The sequence below is a fragment of the Alternaria conjuncta genome (genome assembly GCF_024043145.1).
Source record: "Alternaria conjuncta strain BMP 0040 chromosome Unknown scaffold_1, whole genome shotgun sequence".
Classification (NCBI taxonomy): domain Eukaryota; kingdom Fungi; phylum Ascomycota; class Dothideomycetes; order Pleosporales; family Pleosporaceae; genus Alternaria; species Alternaria conjuncta.
The window spans coordinates 2,793,737-2,810,671 of record NW_026250090.1 but is presented as its reverse complement, the minus strand read 5'-3'; the positions used below and the strand labels follow the sequence as shown (position 1 = coordinate 2,810,671).

Below are 16,935 nucleotides of genomic sequence, written 5' to 3'. Positions count from 1 at the left end.
CATGAATCGTGAACGAAAGAGGAGTACGGCCAATGCGAACGGCTGTCACAGCATCGGGGGGTAATGCGGGCGTTTTAATCGGTCCTTGCTGCAAGCCTAGTCTGTGACTTTCGTTGCATTCGCTCATCACGGACATTAAGCCACGAGGCCGCGTAGAATTATTCACTTCAGGTGACGAGTCGGACTGCGAAGGAGATATGTTGATCCTGGATGTCGCCAATATAGTGGCTCCGTGATGGCTCGTGATTACTAGTGTGATGGGGTGACTGTGCGCTGATTCGCATATGTAGGTATAGTCGGGCGCTTAGAATAGATCTCCGTGGCCAATAGGAATAGCGGATTGAGTGCGCATTTTCTGGCGTGCAGGGGCTGGCTTTCATGCATGCTGACCGTCGTGGGTGGGTGGGGGAGACGGAGGGAGGATAGTGGAGGTCAAAGGAGGTCTCACCCTCTGCTGCATTAATTGTACTCTAGTATTGAGTACTCTGTGTTGATTCTTGCGCATAGCACTTCAAGAGAGCTTGCTTTCCTATGGTTTGTAGCCAATAGGAAGCCTCAAGACATAAGTGGGGACGTGGCATTAGAATAGCCCTAGGTAGTTCTCCATCGCCAATGGGAAACGCAGAACGGGTGCGCATTTCTTGGTCTTGCAGGGGACGCCTTTCATGCATGCGGACCGTCTCCCGTTGACTGTGCCCCGAGCTGGCAGGCGATCGCGCATGTCCGGGAGGTTGGTGTTGGTAGTCTCGAGTACTGTGCGCTCGAGCGTTGCGGCACGGGTAAACATGTTTCTTTGTCTTCACCACAACGAAGACGACTCACTGCACAACAGTTGCATCACCGCATAGACTCGATGCTTATAGCTCAAGCCTCGAATGTCGAGATTTATCATCGGCACATCCCATCTCGCCTTAGCTTCAACGAAGCGACCCCGCCTCAGCGGCTGAGAGACAGCATCCACTGGACGCCCCAATGTAGCTCAAGAACTAGACCGGCCAATCAGACCGCACATGCACCTTCCCAAGCCATCACACCCAGTCGCTCTTTCCTTGCATCCGACCACTTGCAGACCGCCGATCAAAGTACTTACCCGCTGCCCATCCCTCTTCATATCACCATGTCGCCTGCTGTTACACTCTGCATTTCACCCGGTTCCTCTCAGTCGGGATAGCGGGCACTCATTCATGTGCAATTGCGGCCCTAGATCGACATTGCACCCTGGACGACCTTGACGAAGCAGCAAGCAGCTCGAAAGTTAGACCGCCCACATCTGATTGTCACATTATTCCTCTTTTCTCTGTTATATATTTCCAGTCCCCCCTCGACCTGAGGGCGCGGCTTACGATGCTCGTCGGAGCGCTTCCTCCGGCACTCATCTCACTGCTTCTTGTTGCATCGCGTGTTTCTGCTGCGCCTTACGACTTTCTCGATAACTATCGCGACCCCACGCCGGCGGCTGACGAGGGGCCTCCTGCTTCATACCAGGCTGTCCGAGACAAGAACGTGCTGCCGTACGAGATTTGCGGTGTTGTTGGCGGCTACGTCTTTACAGTACTTATCTGGGGGGTTCTTCTCCTCACTGTTGGTAGAAAGATGAGACGGAAGGCTCTCGACCCGCCCAAGCAATTGGAGCTGGAACTCCAGGACAAACCGACTCTACCGGCTCTTCGAACAGCTGGACTTACATCGCCACCGCTATCCGCGCGGTCGTTTTTCGGGAAGTTCAAGAGAAACAGGAACGACTCTGCTGTTAGCAACCCACAGAGTCCTGTTGTTCAGTCACCAAGCTCGTTCGACCAAAAGGTTCTCGATGCCCACCGGGGTCAGGATCAAGCAGATATGGAGCGTCTCTACGCCGCCGTCATGGATTTCGACGAGCGCAAGCACTCCTCCAAAGTCAGTGTAGAAGAAACAGAGCCCATCCCCCGACCCACCGAGCGACGACGCCCCTCAAACATCAGCATCGCGCGCCCAGAATCCCACAGCGAAACCCCAATCTCGCCCGTAAAAGCCATCTACCCACCAAACTACAGCGTCCAGCAACCCGCTGCGCCCACCCAAAGCACCCACCTCCGCGCCGACGCGCACCCACCCCCAAGCCCCCGCAGCATCCTCTCCAAGCGCTCCCAAAACTCCAACACCAACTCCACCGGCAGCAAAAACGCGCGCTTCAACCTCAAGAACCTGCGTATCTCAGGCCCGATCGCAAAGTACCCAGGCGCAGACTCCGACGACGAAGCGCGGACACCGCTCTCCCCGCGCTTCTACGCAAATCCCGGTGTCCCTCCTTCGCCACCGACACAGACGAACTCGCCCACATCGCCAGAGCAATACACAGAAGAAGCACTGGACAGCGTACAACCTCTCCCCCGTCCGGCACCGCAACGCCTCGGTCCACCACCGACATCCCAGCCCTCACCCCGCCAACCCCCACCCAAACCCCTCTCCCCACCTACCTCCCTCCCCCTCCGCTCCTTCGCCTCCCCGCTCGCAAGCCCCGGCATCCAAACCACGGTCCTAGACCGCCGCGTCGAGGCCCTCGCTCTCGGGACCCCGAAAACAGGTGTGCCCTTTACGCCGTACAGCCCGTACATGCCGTTTACACCCATCACGCCTGTGACCCCGCATTTGACGACGAGGAAAGAAAGGAAGATGGAGAAGAAAGAGGGGAGGAAGTATGGGAGTAGGAGACCGAGGGTTGAAGAGGAGCTGGTGCAGAGTCCGAAGGAGATTTTTGGGGATGGGTGGTAGATGTGGATGTGTGTGGGATGGAGAGAGGGGAGGGATGGAAGAGGGATGGAGGGGACTGCATTTGCATTTGCATTAGCGATTTCTCTTTTTTTTTTTCACTGTCACTGATAACACGCCGCCGGTTGGCTGGTTGATGATGAAGTGCGAGGCATGCATAGTTCTTTTCTGCGTTTATATTTACGACGTGTATTTTATCTGAAGAAGGAGGATGGTTAGCATTGAAACGTATATATTGAGACGAATACCTTCACAACCAGTATATTGTACTTGCGAATTATCTCATCCCCATTCACGGATAAACAACATCAAAACCGATGCAAAGACAACTGGTCAACAAAACCAGCAACTCATGCATTAAAAAGCCACTTTGTATAACCCCTTCCACGCCAAAGTAAATGGCTCAATCTAATTGCTCCTCCTCGTCCTCTCCACTCTCACACCCTTTCTTCTCTTTCCTCCGTTCCCCTTTTCTCTCTCCTCTTCCTTCAAACAATCAATAAATACACACGCACACGAATAGTTGCGACGCCGACAAACAACTATGCCCAATCTAACGCGTCAGTCTCGCAAGCCGGACGAACCCTATACACTGAAAAAGAAGAAGAGTAGTAAAAAGAACCATCGGGGTGTATAGCGGATAAAATGCCACCCACTTGGCTACTTCTGTAAGGTACAAGAGGCCCAAGCCTCGGCCCCTAAATGCCAATAGTTCTGAGCCAACAGATGACGACGGTGATAGATTCTTCTGTGGAATGCCGTACCTTGTAAGTTTGAGCAACAAAGGAGATTTGATGGTTGGTAATTGGACTGGTATGGTAGTTTGACACAAAGGAAAGCAAGACACCTGGAACGCCGTACGCTGGATAGATAAGCAGCACTTCGGTCGCAGGAGATAGCAGTCGAGCGGGATGATAGTACGATGAGTGATATCGCGGGTATTGGCATTTCTCGAGAGTAGTACCCATAGTAAACCGTACCGATACGTTACTAATGTGACACTTTTACTTCTCTCTCAAAAGTTTGCCAAACCGTTCTTGGAATGACGTTTGCTAAAGCGCTTCCTGCCCTTGATCGAGTCAGTCTCGGCGTTATCTTTGCGGAGGTGGCCGCCGCCCCCATGCCGCGAGGCGGGTATGTTGACGCCCTCGAGGGCGGAGTCTCCTCCCAACGTACTGGTCGGGGTGGTGTGGTTTGAAACGAGCTCGTTCAGACCTACGTCGGCTGAGTACGAGTTGGTCATGGTTTGCGCGAACGCGTAGTCGCGTGCTTGTTCGATGCTGTCGAGCCATTCTTGGCTTGAGTACTTGCTGCCGTCGGGGTCGCTCGTCGTACTCTTGGGGTCTTCGAAGACGTATTGCTTCTCTTTCTAAGGGGGTGTTAGTGGTGGTTGGGTTGAGATGGGAGTGGGGTTGCGTACTGTTTCTACGAGCCAAGCAGTGAGGCCTTTGGAGTCCTGGAATGATCTCCATGCGCAACCTGCGGAGAGCAGCGATACCTCTTCCTTCAGCTTCTTGTCATTCGTGCCTGCTGCGCACATCAGTACGCGTGCATTCGACGTTATCATGACGAGCCGTTGGCGCTTCTTGACCGTGTTGCCGCCAAAGAAGCGCGAGAACTTCTTGGGTTGCTCCACAGGCTCTTCCTTTCCGCCTACAACATGACCAGCTGGGTGTTGCGTCACAAACATGTTTCCCAGCTTCAATATCCGTTCGTCTCGCTTCGTGAGGACCGGTGACCAGTCGATGTCTAGTTGGGAGGGAGGGGGTAGTTCGGTGATGAGGCGCGGCTTCGGTCGTGCCTGGGTTTGGGTGGATGCCGCTACTGATGGCGTTGATGGGCCTGGACGTGTTATTGGCGTTTCCTGAGGCGTAGAAGGGTTCCTACCATTCAGCTTGATGGGCTCTTGTGCCGGCGGACTGTAGGCCTTCAACCGCGGAGCCTTCTGTTTCCAGAGGCCCTTGCCCCATTGTATTCCTTCGAAGAAGGGGTGGTTCTTGATGTGCTCCATGGGTAACCGCGTCAGCGGATCCAGCACCAAAAGTCGCTCCACTAGGTCCTTTGCCAGCGGAGGGAAGCCATCCGGAAATGTGTATTCTAGACCAACAATCTTTTGGAAGGTCATGTACTCGTTCGCGGCCTTGAACGGTGGTCGGCCGGCGAGTAATTGGTAGATGATGCATCCGAAAGCCCACAGGTCGCTGGCTTTGCATGCATTTTTGTCTGTGAGGAGTTCGGGCGAGACGTATTCGGCGGTTCCGACGAAGGACTGCGCGCGGTCCATCTGCACGCTTTCCAGCGGATCGCCAGTTGTTGAGCTAACGCCGTTGTGTTTTTGCTCGAGTATCTTTGCTGTTCCAAAATCAGTAATCTTGACGTGCATTGCATCGTCGAGCAGGACGTTCTCCGGTTTTAAGTCGCGATGTATGACGCCCTTGTTGTGCATGTAGTCGATGGAGTCCAGTATTTGGGCGCCGTAGAACCGTGTGCACTCGACGTCGAATGTGCCCATCTTCTTGAGAAAGCCTAGCAGCTCTCCGCCCGCAGCCAGATCCAGCACAAAGTATAGCGATCGCTCGTCCTGGAAGGTGTAGTAGAGTCGGACTATGCCGGGATGCTCCGTCAGTCGGTTGAGGGTGTCTTTTTCGATGTTCACGTATTTGACCTTCTTCTCCTTGATGATGTGGCGCTTGTCGAGCACCTTGATCGCGTACTCGCGCAATGTCTGGCGGTCCGTGGCGGCCAGTACTGTGCTGTAGGAGCCCTCGCCCAGTGTTCTGCCAAAATTGAAGTCCTTGACGCCCTTCTTCACGACACGCGTTATCGGCCGTCCGTTCTGGTCGAGGTCCTGGCGGGTGCTTACAGCCGCGCCTTTCTCCTTCCACTCCTCGCTGCTCGATAGCGGCCCGCCTTCGACGCTGTAGGGTGAACTGGATAATTGTGAGACGCCGGCATCCATGGGTATCCGCCGCGAGCTTCTCCGGGGCGGCATGGGGCCGTTCATGGCGGACATCTGGGCTGACTGGCGGTACGGGTCTCTCCTGCTGGCCTCTCGGACGGGCATGGCGCCGGGCGCAACCCGCGAGCTCGCCGTCCGCCGGATATCGCCCGCCATTGCGTCGTCGTTGTATCGGTAGGTGCCCGGGGCGGTGGTGGACGAGGTGGAGAGGTTGGGGTGCTGGTACATGCTGGTGGAGACGGGGCGCTCTCGCATGGGCTGCGACGTCAGGGCGGCGCTGCGCTGCTGCTGGAGCAGTGGGCCGGCGGCATACGGGGGATACGCAGGCTGCTGGTGCTGGGCCTGGTGCTGCAGGGGCATCGACTGGCGGTGGGAGAGGCGCGGCGAGTGCGAGTGCGTCGACGACGTCTCGGCCAGGGGCGAGGGGAAGGCGGCCGGGGAGCCCGAGGGCGAGCTCTGGTAGGCATTGGCGGCGGGCTGGAGCGACGAGTTGGCGGGCTCCTCTTCTATGTACGAGTGTTGGTACGTGGGGTCTTGGGGCGGGTGTTGGGCGACGGCATGGTCGTGGTCGGGCGCGTCTTGGTGCTGCGTGGGCGGCGGCGAGTCGTCCTCGTCCGGGTTGGCGATGCGCAGTCCGCCGAGCGTCTGCGACAGACTCAGGTCGCCATTCATCGTGGCGGCCACGGGGCAGCGCCTTGTCTGGCAACGGCGGTAAACGAGAAGAGCGAGTGAGGTCGCAGCAGTAGCTCAGGCACCACCCGCGGCGCGTCAAAGTAGCCTCTTTTAGCGTGCGGAATACGAGCGTGCAGCGGAGGCATGGCAGGGGCCCAGCGGCCAGGGCAGTGGGCAGATAACGACGAAGGCCTCGCGGTGAGGATGCGATATGAGCGCCCGTCGTGATGCTCCGCTGCCACCGTTGGTGATGCCATGCTCGGCGACTCGCTGACGAACGCCGACCCACCGACACGGACACTCGAGTCGGCGATACACTACACCACTACCACGACACCATCACGATAGAACGCGTCTTTTGAGAGGCAGTGAGTACGCGTATTAACGCACGCAGTGATACCTCACTCTAGTATCTCATGCACCAGATGACGTTCACCTCGTGGCTCACCTGGGCACTTACATCACCAGTATCAACTCTGGTAGCGATGCATCTTCACGGCAGTCAACGCGTAAGGTGCATTGACGTCCATCATGTCGGACGGGAAGGCGCTGCTATGCGCGCCGTCACCCCCCATTACTATTGCAACGGCGCTTCCTAGTTAACAGCAGGAGAGCAAGAGTTAGAATCGGAAACCACCATGGCTCCAGGTAGGTAGGCTTCTTTGTATACTCGCCGGTACAGGCACCTCATCTGCACACCCTCTTTTGGACCCATATCCCTTCAGCTTCACCCCCGTCGTTCGCTTCCCAGTTGGTAAACATGTTACGTCTCAGACCATCGGAACTCACCCTGACGCCCGATGATGTCGAGGAGACCTTTCGTCGCATAGCCATCAGGCAAACCTCCAGAGCGACCACAAACCTGACTTCTCGCCCTACAGGACAACCAGGACGGCCCATACTCAGACGCGGCGCTCAGAGGTCAACCCGGGATGCCATCACTGCCCTGGGGTCCATTCCCATACTGCAGCCCCAACAAGCAACATTTACTTCTGTAGAAGAGGAGGAGGAGACAGAGCACACCTCCAGCCAGGAAGCGACACTGTCAACAGATCGTGACGATACCGAGGGAACCACTTCGTCCAGTCACGAGAGAGAAACCGAACCACCGCAGTCTCCAGCGTCGCCAACATGGTCACTGCCCTCTCCGGTGTCCCCACCTCGACGCACAATGCATCTTCCGTTTCGATTTGGACGAAGCCGCCGAGCTTCCACTACTCAATCTCCGCCCGATGCAGTTGTGGCAGTATCGCGTACGCCAACCAGAGTACCAGTCGGACATGCCAGAATGGGCTCAACTGGCACAAGCAGCATAGGTGATACCAGCAACAACTCCACGTTATCTCCATCTGGTGGGTCTACCGAAAGTACTTCTGGATTGCGAGGCGGCGGAGATCGGATACGTGACATGGCTCAAGATACGCCTCATGCTCCGTCACCTTTACACCAGATGCAGAGACTAAGTTCGCCCGCATACCAACAGCCATCCGGGGACCCCACCAAGTCGCCGGTCAGCCCGCGCCTACACAATCCTACACTCTATCTCGAGGGCTACGTCCATGATACCCCGAATAGTACCACGTATCATTTCCGGGAAAGCGATAAGTATCGTTTTTGGAGTATTGCACCGCACAGTGAACCACGGCGAGGTAGCGATCGTCAGCCTTCCGCCGCGCGAAGCTCCTCTACGGGGGCCGCCATGGGATCCCGTGTTGCAAGTCAAGCTCAGAGCCCCCCGGACCAATTCTTTGAAGACGTCTTCCGTACATTGCCAGCGGTCGAGCCTCCAACCAGACAATTTGCTAGGTCTTCCACCGTAACTCATGGGGAAGACTACCATTCTACTGCATCGGATATTTTTCATACTTCCGGTGGCTCGCTCCAGCCAGAACAAACAGGCCCAAGGTCAAGGCACTTTAGTAGCGACGCTTCAGCTGCCAGTGCGCAATTCTCTTATTACGGCTCACTTGCCTCTAGTACGAGGTTCCCCAGCAGCGAGGCATCTTTGGGACGTGACTTATCTCGCGTTCAGCTCGATGGAGCGGCCGTCTCGAACGAAAGCCATTGCCACTACTCACCTGATAACCCCTTCGCTGCCCAACTGCGTGCAATTTCAGGTAGCTCGGCTTATTCCTCGTCAAGCAGGGCTGGCTCTGGTCCCCATGGGCTCTCGCCGCTCCCTTCAATGCCTTATAATCGCACCGAAGCTGGTCACCCAGTGCCCCGCAGCTACACAGGTGCCTACATCGACGCCACTACAGCGGTGGTACAAGATCTCGAGTCGCCACTTGATCCCTATGCGCAGCACTATCAGCAACAGCTACGAGCTCAAGCTGCTCGAGAGGAAGCTCTTCAACAGCATGCTTTCCGCCAGCAGGCTATGCTAAATCAGCGCTTTCCTCCCCAGTCCCGTGCAGAAAGTCTCCAAACTCGTCGTTCAAGCCATGGGCAGGGTAGCCAGCCACGTCCCCCACCTCAAATTCCGAACGGTGTCAGGATGCCCTTTCCCCATCAGCCTCAGCAACAATCACTGCGACCTCTGCAGTACCCATCCGAACGTACTGCCACGATGCAGAGCTCGCAATTTGGTGGCAGAGGTGGAAGAGGTGATCACCGGTCCGGCGAAAACGACCCCGCCTCGCCATCAACAAGTCGGGATCTGATTGCGCATCATGGCAGAGTGCAGGCACAGCGGGCAGCATTTGAGCGTTTGCATAACCCGCGGTCGACGCAGGTCGAGACTGCTATCAACACATCTCGACGTAGCTTGCCGCAGACGACGGTTCCTTACGATAGATCGAATCAGTCCCGCGATTATGCGCAACCTCCGTTTACAGCCATGGGGATGCCTCACCGCAACGATGAGCGTTCGAGCACTCCTAATATCCCGAGGCATGCAGCGCAAGGAATGCATGATCGTCAGGCAGTTCCAAACGGAACCCGCCAATTCTTCGGCGAACTTCCTCAACGTGTACCCACTCAATCGTACCGCCCACTTCCCGGCGCCCGCCACCTCCACCCAACACGTGACAGTCCCCTCACGGCTCTCGCTCTAGACCACGGCAGTGGCACGACTAGTAGACGCTCGCGCTCGCCGCTCATTCGGGCCCGTACGCATAGGCGCATGCCTCCAGAGCAGCGCGACCAAGAGAACGATGGGGATAGGTCGTCGATGCGACGGGAAGAGGAAAATGTTAATGCGCGCTACGGAGAGGAGGAGCAGCGGGGTGCGAGGATGGATGAAACACCTCCTAGGATTGGACGGGTGGAGAGGAGGATGTTGGATTAAGTGATATGTGGACTTTCTTATTGGGTAGTGTAGCTGGAGGATGGTACGGTATGGAGCTGTTTGAATACGCTAGGTCATCATTCGTAGATGGATATGCCGTTGAACACGTGCCGACTGGATGCGCACAGGCGGATTCTGAGTATAAAAACTGCTATTTGGCGTCTTCTCTTCTGTTCATTCAAACTTTCATATTCAAAGTCTTTTCTCCAAAAGGGATCGAGAACTTCTTCATGGCGCCTGCCTCCCTTTCCAAAAAATACAACGGCAATGGTATCATGTGCGAGTCGCCAAAAAACCTTTTCTCGCTACTACATGTTCCCTCCTTCGCCTGCAAATATCTCAAAAGTTCAAAAGAAAAGATTATGTCGTCGTCTCCGCCTGGCTTCTCTCAAAAGTTAGATCACTACGCGACATGACCTCGCAGCATTCGCGCCATCTCAACCTACGACGCGCTCCCGACATATAAAAACCTCTATTGAGCTATCGCCCTCCTGTCTCCTCTACCAACTTCCAAGATTTTTCCGCAAAAATAAACGACGTCCTTGATCATGGTTTCGGCTTCGCTGTATCGAAAAACGACTGACGACGATGTTGTATGTGCGGGTCGCCAGAAAAGGTTCAGGAGGATGAAGAATGTGCTTCCGGCCTTTGGAAACGGTTGGGGTGTGGCATAATGGGGAGTGCCTTCCTCTTCCTTTCTCCCAAAAAAGAGTCGCTGTACAGAACATTGTTTCCGGGAATTGTCCGCCGCGGCCTCAAAACAGCATGTCGACTCTTTTATGCTACGGACACTGGATATATAAATATTACGACTTGACTCGACCGTTCTTCCTTCCACCTAACTTTCACGAAAAGACCTTTCGGAAACCAAAATGGAAAAATTCAAGGACTATGGAGTTCGTGCCTGCGTCTCTCTCAAAGACAGAACGAACGATTCTGATGTTGGGATTCAAAAAGGCAAATCAAACAACGGATGTCTTGTCGCCTTCGCTCCGGTCCAGAAACTGAGGCAAGAACAGCGTATGCTGCTTCTTCTGGTTCAAATTCTGATCTGACTATAAAACTCCAAAAGAGCTAGGAGATATCTTAATGTGGCTGGGCGCCTGCTGCTGGAGTAAAAATTGCGGTCGAGATCGAGTACTTCTTCTATACTCTACACCACGGTACTACTCTCCAAAACAATCCTCAGCACCGCCATGTGTGCTGCTCTTTCTCCGAAAGGTCCAGAACTACATGGACATGAGAAGTGTGCGCCGGAGATCGAAACAGCTATGGAAAAAAGGCATGGACTATCTGCTTCGCCGTCGCATTAAGTCGACAAAGGCGGTCGAATGATAGAACACATCCAGAAACGCAAATGCGACCGGATTGCTCACATGCTTGTGCAGAACGGTGATGGTGGAGTATAAAGCCACCCTCTCGGTGTCTCGCTACCTACTTCTTATTCTTCACTTTCCGGGTTTATTGTGCAAAAAGCCCATACGGTCTTCGCATGGCCTGCTCCTCTTCTTTCCAAAAATACGCACACATGGTCCTGATGGCTGTGTCCTGCTCTTCGAAAAACACTACTTAAAAGCATCATGCGACTCTCCGCTGCCCATTATCGACAAGAAACCGGCATAAGCAGACCGGATGCTGCTGGACGACCTATAACTCTTCTACATACCTCCCGCTGGTCGACCATCCTACCTCCATCATCCTCGACAACTCTTCCTCTCAAAATTTTATTGTGGCCTTATGATGGTCTTTCTGGCTTCTCCTCCTCCAAAAATCCAGAAATCGACAGACTGTCGCGCCTCGTCCAAACGACAACTAAAAACACTCAGTACCACGAAAATTCCAGCAAGACAACATCATGCTGTTCCGAAACGTCCATGAAACTCTATCATGCGATCGCGCGTGCAAGGCGGCGTGTGTATAAAAGCTCCTCTTGGGCTCTTTCCGGCTTTGACTCCTTATCCTCACATTTGTTGTGTATATTTCCAAAACGCCAAAGAGCAGTTGAATGTTCGCTTCTCTTCTCCAAAATGGTGTATTTTTGGAGGTATGGCTGCCTGCCTTCTCAAAGGCGCAACGTACGCACTGATGGCTGCCGGCCTTCCCCAAAATTCACCAGTTTCGCGGAATGTCTAGCTGTCTACTACAAAAGCTCAGGGTGTCAGATGATGGCTGCCTGTCTTCTCCAAAAACCTACTCCTAGGACTCATGACTGTGTCCCCCCGAAATCCACTCACGGAATGTTTATGTCCACCTCGGGGTGTGAATATCTAAGTTACTTCGGCGCAGTAGAGTTGGCCCGCTCTCTTACAACGCTCTATTTGTACACAACTATTTGCAGAAGCATACATGTTTTCCTCTCTCCGCTGAAAGATATAGCCATCACGGACATGGCCGCGTTTTCTTCAAATCGACAGCTAGAAGGCCCATGATCTGCGTCAGCACCACGAATATCTCAATCACTTTGGCGCAGTACACCCTTACTCCCTATTCCTGAGCTTGATCTGTTCAAATCAAAATCAAGATGGGTGCATGGTCTCGGCGGCTCTCCAAAATTATGACCCCAACGCCGTATGGCTGTGTTCTCGAAAGCGCGTGAGAACACGAATGTGACCTCCCTCGGTATCTTGCGCATGTCGTACGCCTTCGATCCTTCTTCGTCGAAAAGTCTCTTCGCCATTTTGCGATCTTTCCAAAAGGTCTACTTACCAACCTCATGGTCGCTTCTCGTCTCTAAACTACATGTCAAGATCGATATGGCTGCTTTCTCCGAAAAAAAGACTTTACATTTCAAAAGACCACACTATCTCCTCCACGCTCTCTCAAAGACAAGATCGAAAAAGATGTATGACCTTGTCTGGAGTATAAATACCTCACTTCTTCGAAGCAGCTCAACCAACCTTCTCTCCTGGCCCTACCTTCGATCTTTCTAAACGGTCGTGGCATCAACAAGATGGCCTGTGCTGTTCCGTCAAAAAACATCTGAGTGCGTTCTATGGCTGTGCATTTCAAAACTCGATCGTGAATATGAAATGACCAGCTTCGGCATTTCGAGAATGTTACACACATCCCGCTCTTCTCCGCACTAGAATGTTGTTCCAGAAAGCATCATGTGTCTGCTCCACAAACTCGGGAAAGCACTTGGCATGAACTCTGGCGTCTTGCAGCATGCGGCATCGAAAGCATGGACTTTCTTTCGAAAAACACTGCGATATCAACGAATGTCGTGTGCTCGCGCCGCGAGCATAAAAGCGATCCTGTATCGACCAGGTTCTCTACTCCTTATCCTTCTGTCCATATCAGAGATCCTCCAAACCCCGAATTTTGGCGCGACATGGAGTTCCGCTTCTGAAAAGTGCATCTGAAGCAGTATATGCGGTCGTTCCTCGGAAAAGCTGTACTCACTTTTCAAAACACTTCACGGCTACTACTACCATGCGACTCCGGCGAGCAGTCGGAATGGCGGGTCAGACATCTGATCTGATGCAGTACTACAAGACATTCAAGTACAATGGGATGGTCTTCCTCCTCAAATTCTTCCTTCGCTAGCTTGATGCTCCGGCCGAGCGTTGTGAGTATAAAAACTCCAAGCAACGGACTCAGCTGTTGCTCTCCACCCTTCTTTCTACACTGGAAACTTTTCCAAAAAAACATGAGCGATCAAGACATGGAGTCCGTCGGCCTTCAAAAACTTCCCATGAACCTATTCATGGTCTCGTCTTTCCAGAAACTCGAAGATCAGATCTACATGGGCACGTTCTGTGTCGGCAGCGGGTTCGAATATCCGCACCCGTACCTGGCTTTTTGAGTTTCGCAACTCCAAAAGATCTCCAGATCTTATCGAAATCACAACGCGATCCACTAATGTTGTTCTCTGAAAGCCAGAGTCCTCACATACCGCTTTGACCTCTATAGCCAAACATACTGAGAATTACGAAATGTGGAGTCGCGGATATAAAGCCATCCTACAACAACATAGGTTCTCTCGTCTCTATCCTACTAGCTATTCCAAAATTCGTGAAGAACCGGGCCATGGTTTTGTGGACTCTGCTGTCCTTTCAAACAAGCATACAAGTCACGAATGACCTTTTCCTTCCAAGACACTCAACTCAGGGTACATGATCTCTGTCGGCAGTGTGTTTAAACTCACGCTCGAGATCTTTGTCTGGAATCTCTCATCTCCGAATAAACTCTGGAAATTATTCAAAAAGCAGACGCCATACAGTTATGCCGTTCTCTTGAGGCCAGACTCTGCACACATTGCTCTGTTTTCTGAAAAGAAGTTCACACTATCACCTGCGCTCCGAAGGCGCGGGTATAAAGTCTACCTTCTGGTCTCCCTTCTTCCTCTCTTCATCCGCACACTTGTTGTGCAATCTACCAAAACGCAGTGAGCTAGAGGCTATGGCTTTGCTTTCTCCCAAAATGAGAATCTTCACTTTCGATGACCTTCCCTGCTGGTCGACGAACAACAAGACTCGGTCCGGTCTCTACAAAATATGTTTTACTATCGTTATGGACGTCGCTTAAACTGAATCACAAAGACTCTTATGTTTTGAGAACGACGAAAGATGAGACATACTATATTATGGCCGTTCTGCGCAATTTGGACCACTCTAGGAGCCCCGAAAAATGCAAGATTGATGGGGCTATGTTTGCTGCTGGTGCCGAAAACGCCACCCGATCGATACATGTTTGCGTCGCTCGTCTGACGTACAAAATTCCATGGAGCGCATTTATGGCCTGCAATCACATCATCCGAAACAACTACATGGAGCTGCAGTGTGGTTTGAAATGGGATCTTACTTCAAAAGACGCAGGTCTCGCAAGCCATGGCTCTGGGAGTAAATAAATTCAACAGTCGTTTACTGCTTGCTTCGTCACTCTACTCAATACCTTTCTTATTCACAACAAAAACAATACGCTGAGGTCACAATGTTGCCCAGTTTTCTTCAAAAAGAGTTCATGGGTAGCGACATGTGTTGAGCGAGTCGCGTTTCCAAAATCTCGACCGAAAATCCTGATGACCTCCGCGATGCACTTTTCCGCTCTCATCTCCAAAACACGCTTTCGTCGTACGCATGTCTGCGTCGCGAGACCATCTGCGCTCTAGGGTGGGACTATAAGTCGTGCTTTCCACGGTCGTAGCAACTTCCCTCTTTACTACCATTCAGCGGTGATATTTCCAAAAAAGACACGGTGTAGCTTTCATGGCTGAGCTGTTCCGATTTGACCAAAATGCGGACGCTGTTGGGCCATGTCTCGCCTGCGTCTCCTGGCAGGACAGTTTCACCAACTATCAAAAAATCGATTCTTCAACGTACTATGAGATGCTGGTTGAGAGACATCGCAGCGATTTATCAAGTGCAGCATCGACCCAACATACCTATAAAACCAAACCACACCCGTCCACGTCGATGCTTCCTCCACCCTATCTTATCTTCATTCTTCCGAAAAACCAAGAACTATCCTTCCATGACTTGCTTCTCCCGGCAGTTGCTTGTCAGTCTCATCCACGCACGTCATATCCAACGCACAGTCACAGTCTCACGTCCATCCACCTGACGAAACCGCCAAAAGCAATATCCACCACGTCTTCGAAACAGCGTCATAAATGCCACGTGCCATACTGAGCTGTGCCGCTTCTACAAAAAACGAATGGAGCGTAGCGCGATACAGCCTGACCCGAGTTCGAGATGCAACTCTGAAGTGGATGAGGTGGATGGGGTGGATGAAGTGGACCGTGATATCATACGTGGTGACACGTCACATGTTTTTGAGGACAGACTGCAGAGACAATAGTACTGCATGTGCGGGGTGCCGCGATGGGTGAGGGTCCGCGGAAGGGTCATGTCGGTGCGTGGCGTGGAGGGTCAGATGATGTTTGCATGTATTGTGAGGTGTGTTGGTGGATGTGGGCGTATGTTGGTGGACTGCGCCTCTATTGCATCGTGAGCATCGGTGCTAGCCGGTGGGCTTCGCGTTCTCGCCATCGCTACGAGCCATGAGCCATCGGATGCGCGTCGCCAAGCCTTCATCACAAAGCGGTCGCCTCTCAATACGTGTTGAGCTGTCGCTGATAGTCTATGAGACGTCGCCCGGGTTTGACGTCGGCACTGCGGGGTCCGACATTGAGACAGAGGAAACGATGCGACGAGACGAGACGAGACGACGAGAAGGAAGACTCATATCTGCGGCAAGATCAGTCGTGTAAAGATCAAATCCAATGACGTTCTTTTGGGGGCCGCCTGTCTTCTTGTGGCCCAGCGACAACAGCTACATGCTGAAACTGCGAAGCGCTGAGGGACAGCCAGCCCGGGCCGTCGCAACGCTCGCAACCGCCAGCCCTCAAACAGCAACAAGCAGATCTCCCGCCAGCCTTACACAAGCAAATTGCGCAAGCAAACCGCATACCGGGACATGTTCCAACGGTTGCGACAAGCTCCGATGCTGCCATTTTTGGGATTGGGGTGACACAAGCGCTTCTACGTGGGCGGCTCGCACGAACCCGGCCTCGATATAGCAGCCGCGGGGAATTGGGCGACTAGTACAGAGCCTCATCTGGCGCTTCGGCTAGGTAACCTTTTCGAGGCGCGTGGGATGCAGGGATACGGATTCGAGATTGATGAGGTCCAGCGTGAGGGGTTACATGACCACGTCGCGGATCGCTTAGACGGAGGACCTGACATAGGCAGGTGGTGGAGGACGCGATGGCATCCAGTAGTCGACGTGCAGCGACTTGTCTTAGCTGGCTGCGACCTTCTAGAACCGGCGACGACGATGGTGGAAGCGTGATTGGCGAGGTGCGCGAGGCGGTGCAGCGGCTGTTGAGGTGGTCTCGAAACTGCGAGGCCGCGACATTGATTGGTACGCTTTAGTTGCATGAAGGTCCAGTCTTGGCATGCTCGAATACCGCGTGTGCGCTGGAGCAGGGCAGCAGAAGACGAACATGGCGTTGGTCGTGCTCGCTGTCATCCGTCGTCGCCCAAAGAGGCTGGTAGCATCTGGGATGGAAACAGGTGTGTTGAAACAAAGATGACTTGTTTGCAGTGCGCGCTGCCCAATGGGCGCAGACTAGATCCCTGCGCATGACGGCGATCCATGGATCGTGGTGGAGAAATCCGAGCTCCGTCCACCGTCTGGCCGAGTGGAGTTGCGATAGACACGCTGTCATGCGACTGACAGATGGCAGGGAGTAGTCACCTTGAAAAACTATGCCGTGGTGCATGCCGTCGTATGCCGTCGAGGCAAGAGGGATGGCATACGATGG

At 53.5% G+C, this 16,935-nt stretch overlaps 2 protein-coding genes across 2 annotated transcripts; one reads left to right on the top strand and one right to left on the bottom strand.

Annotated features, from left to right (window-relative positions):
* Window positions 1-1,344: 1,344 nt before the first annotated feature.
* Window positions 1,345-2,751, top strand: J4E85_000973 (uncharacterized protein; the record flags this gene model as incomplete). Its single annotated transcript, XM_051465261.1, has 1 exon — window positions 1,345-2,751. The coding sequence occupies one exon, from the start codon at window positions 1,345-1,347 to the stop codon at window positions 2,749-2,751; it is 1,407 nt and encodes a 468-aa protein (XP_051331782.1).
* A 1,012-nt stretch (window positions 2,752-3,763) lies between these two features.
* Window positions 3,764-6,379, bottom strand: J4E85_000972 (uncharacterized protein; the record flags this gene model as incomplete). Its single annotated transcript, XM_051465260.1, has 3 exons — window positions 3,764-4,117; window positions 4,169-4,590; window positions 4,636-6,379. 3 exons carry the CDS (start codon window positions 6,377-6,379, stop codon window positions 3,764-3,766), a joined length of 2,520 nt encoding a protein of 839 aa, XP_051331781.1.
* Window positions 6,380-16,935: the final 10,556 nt, after the last annotated feature.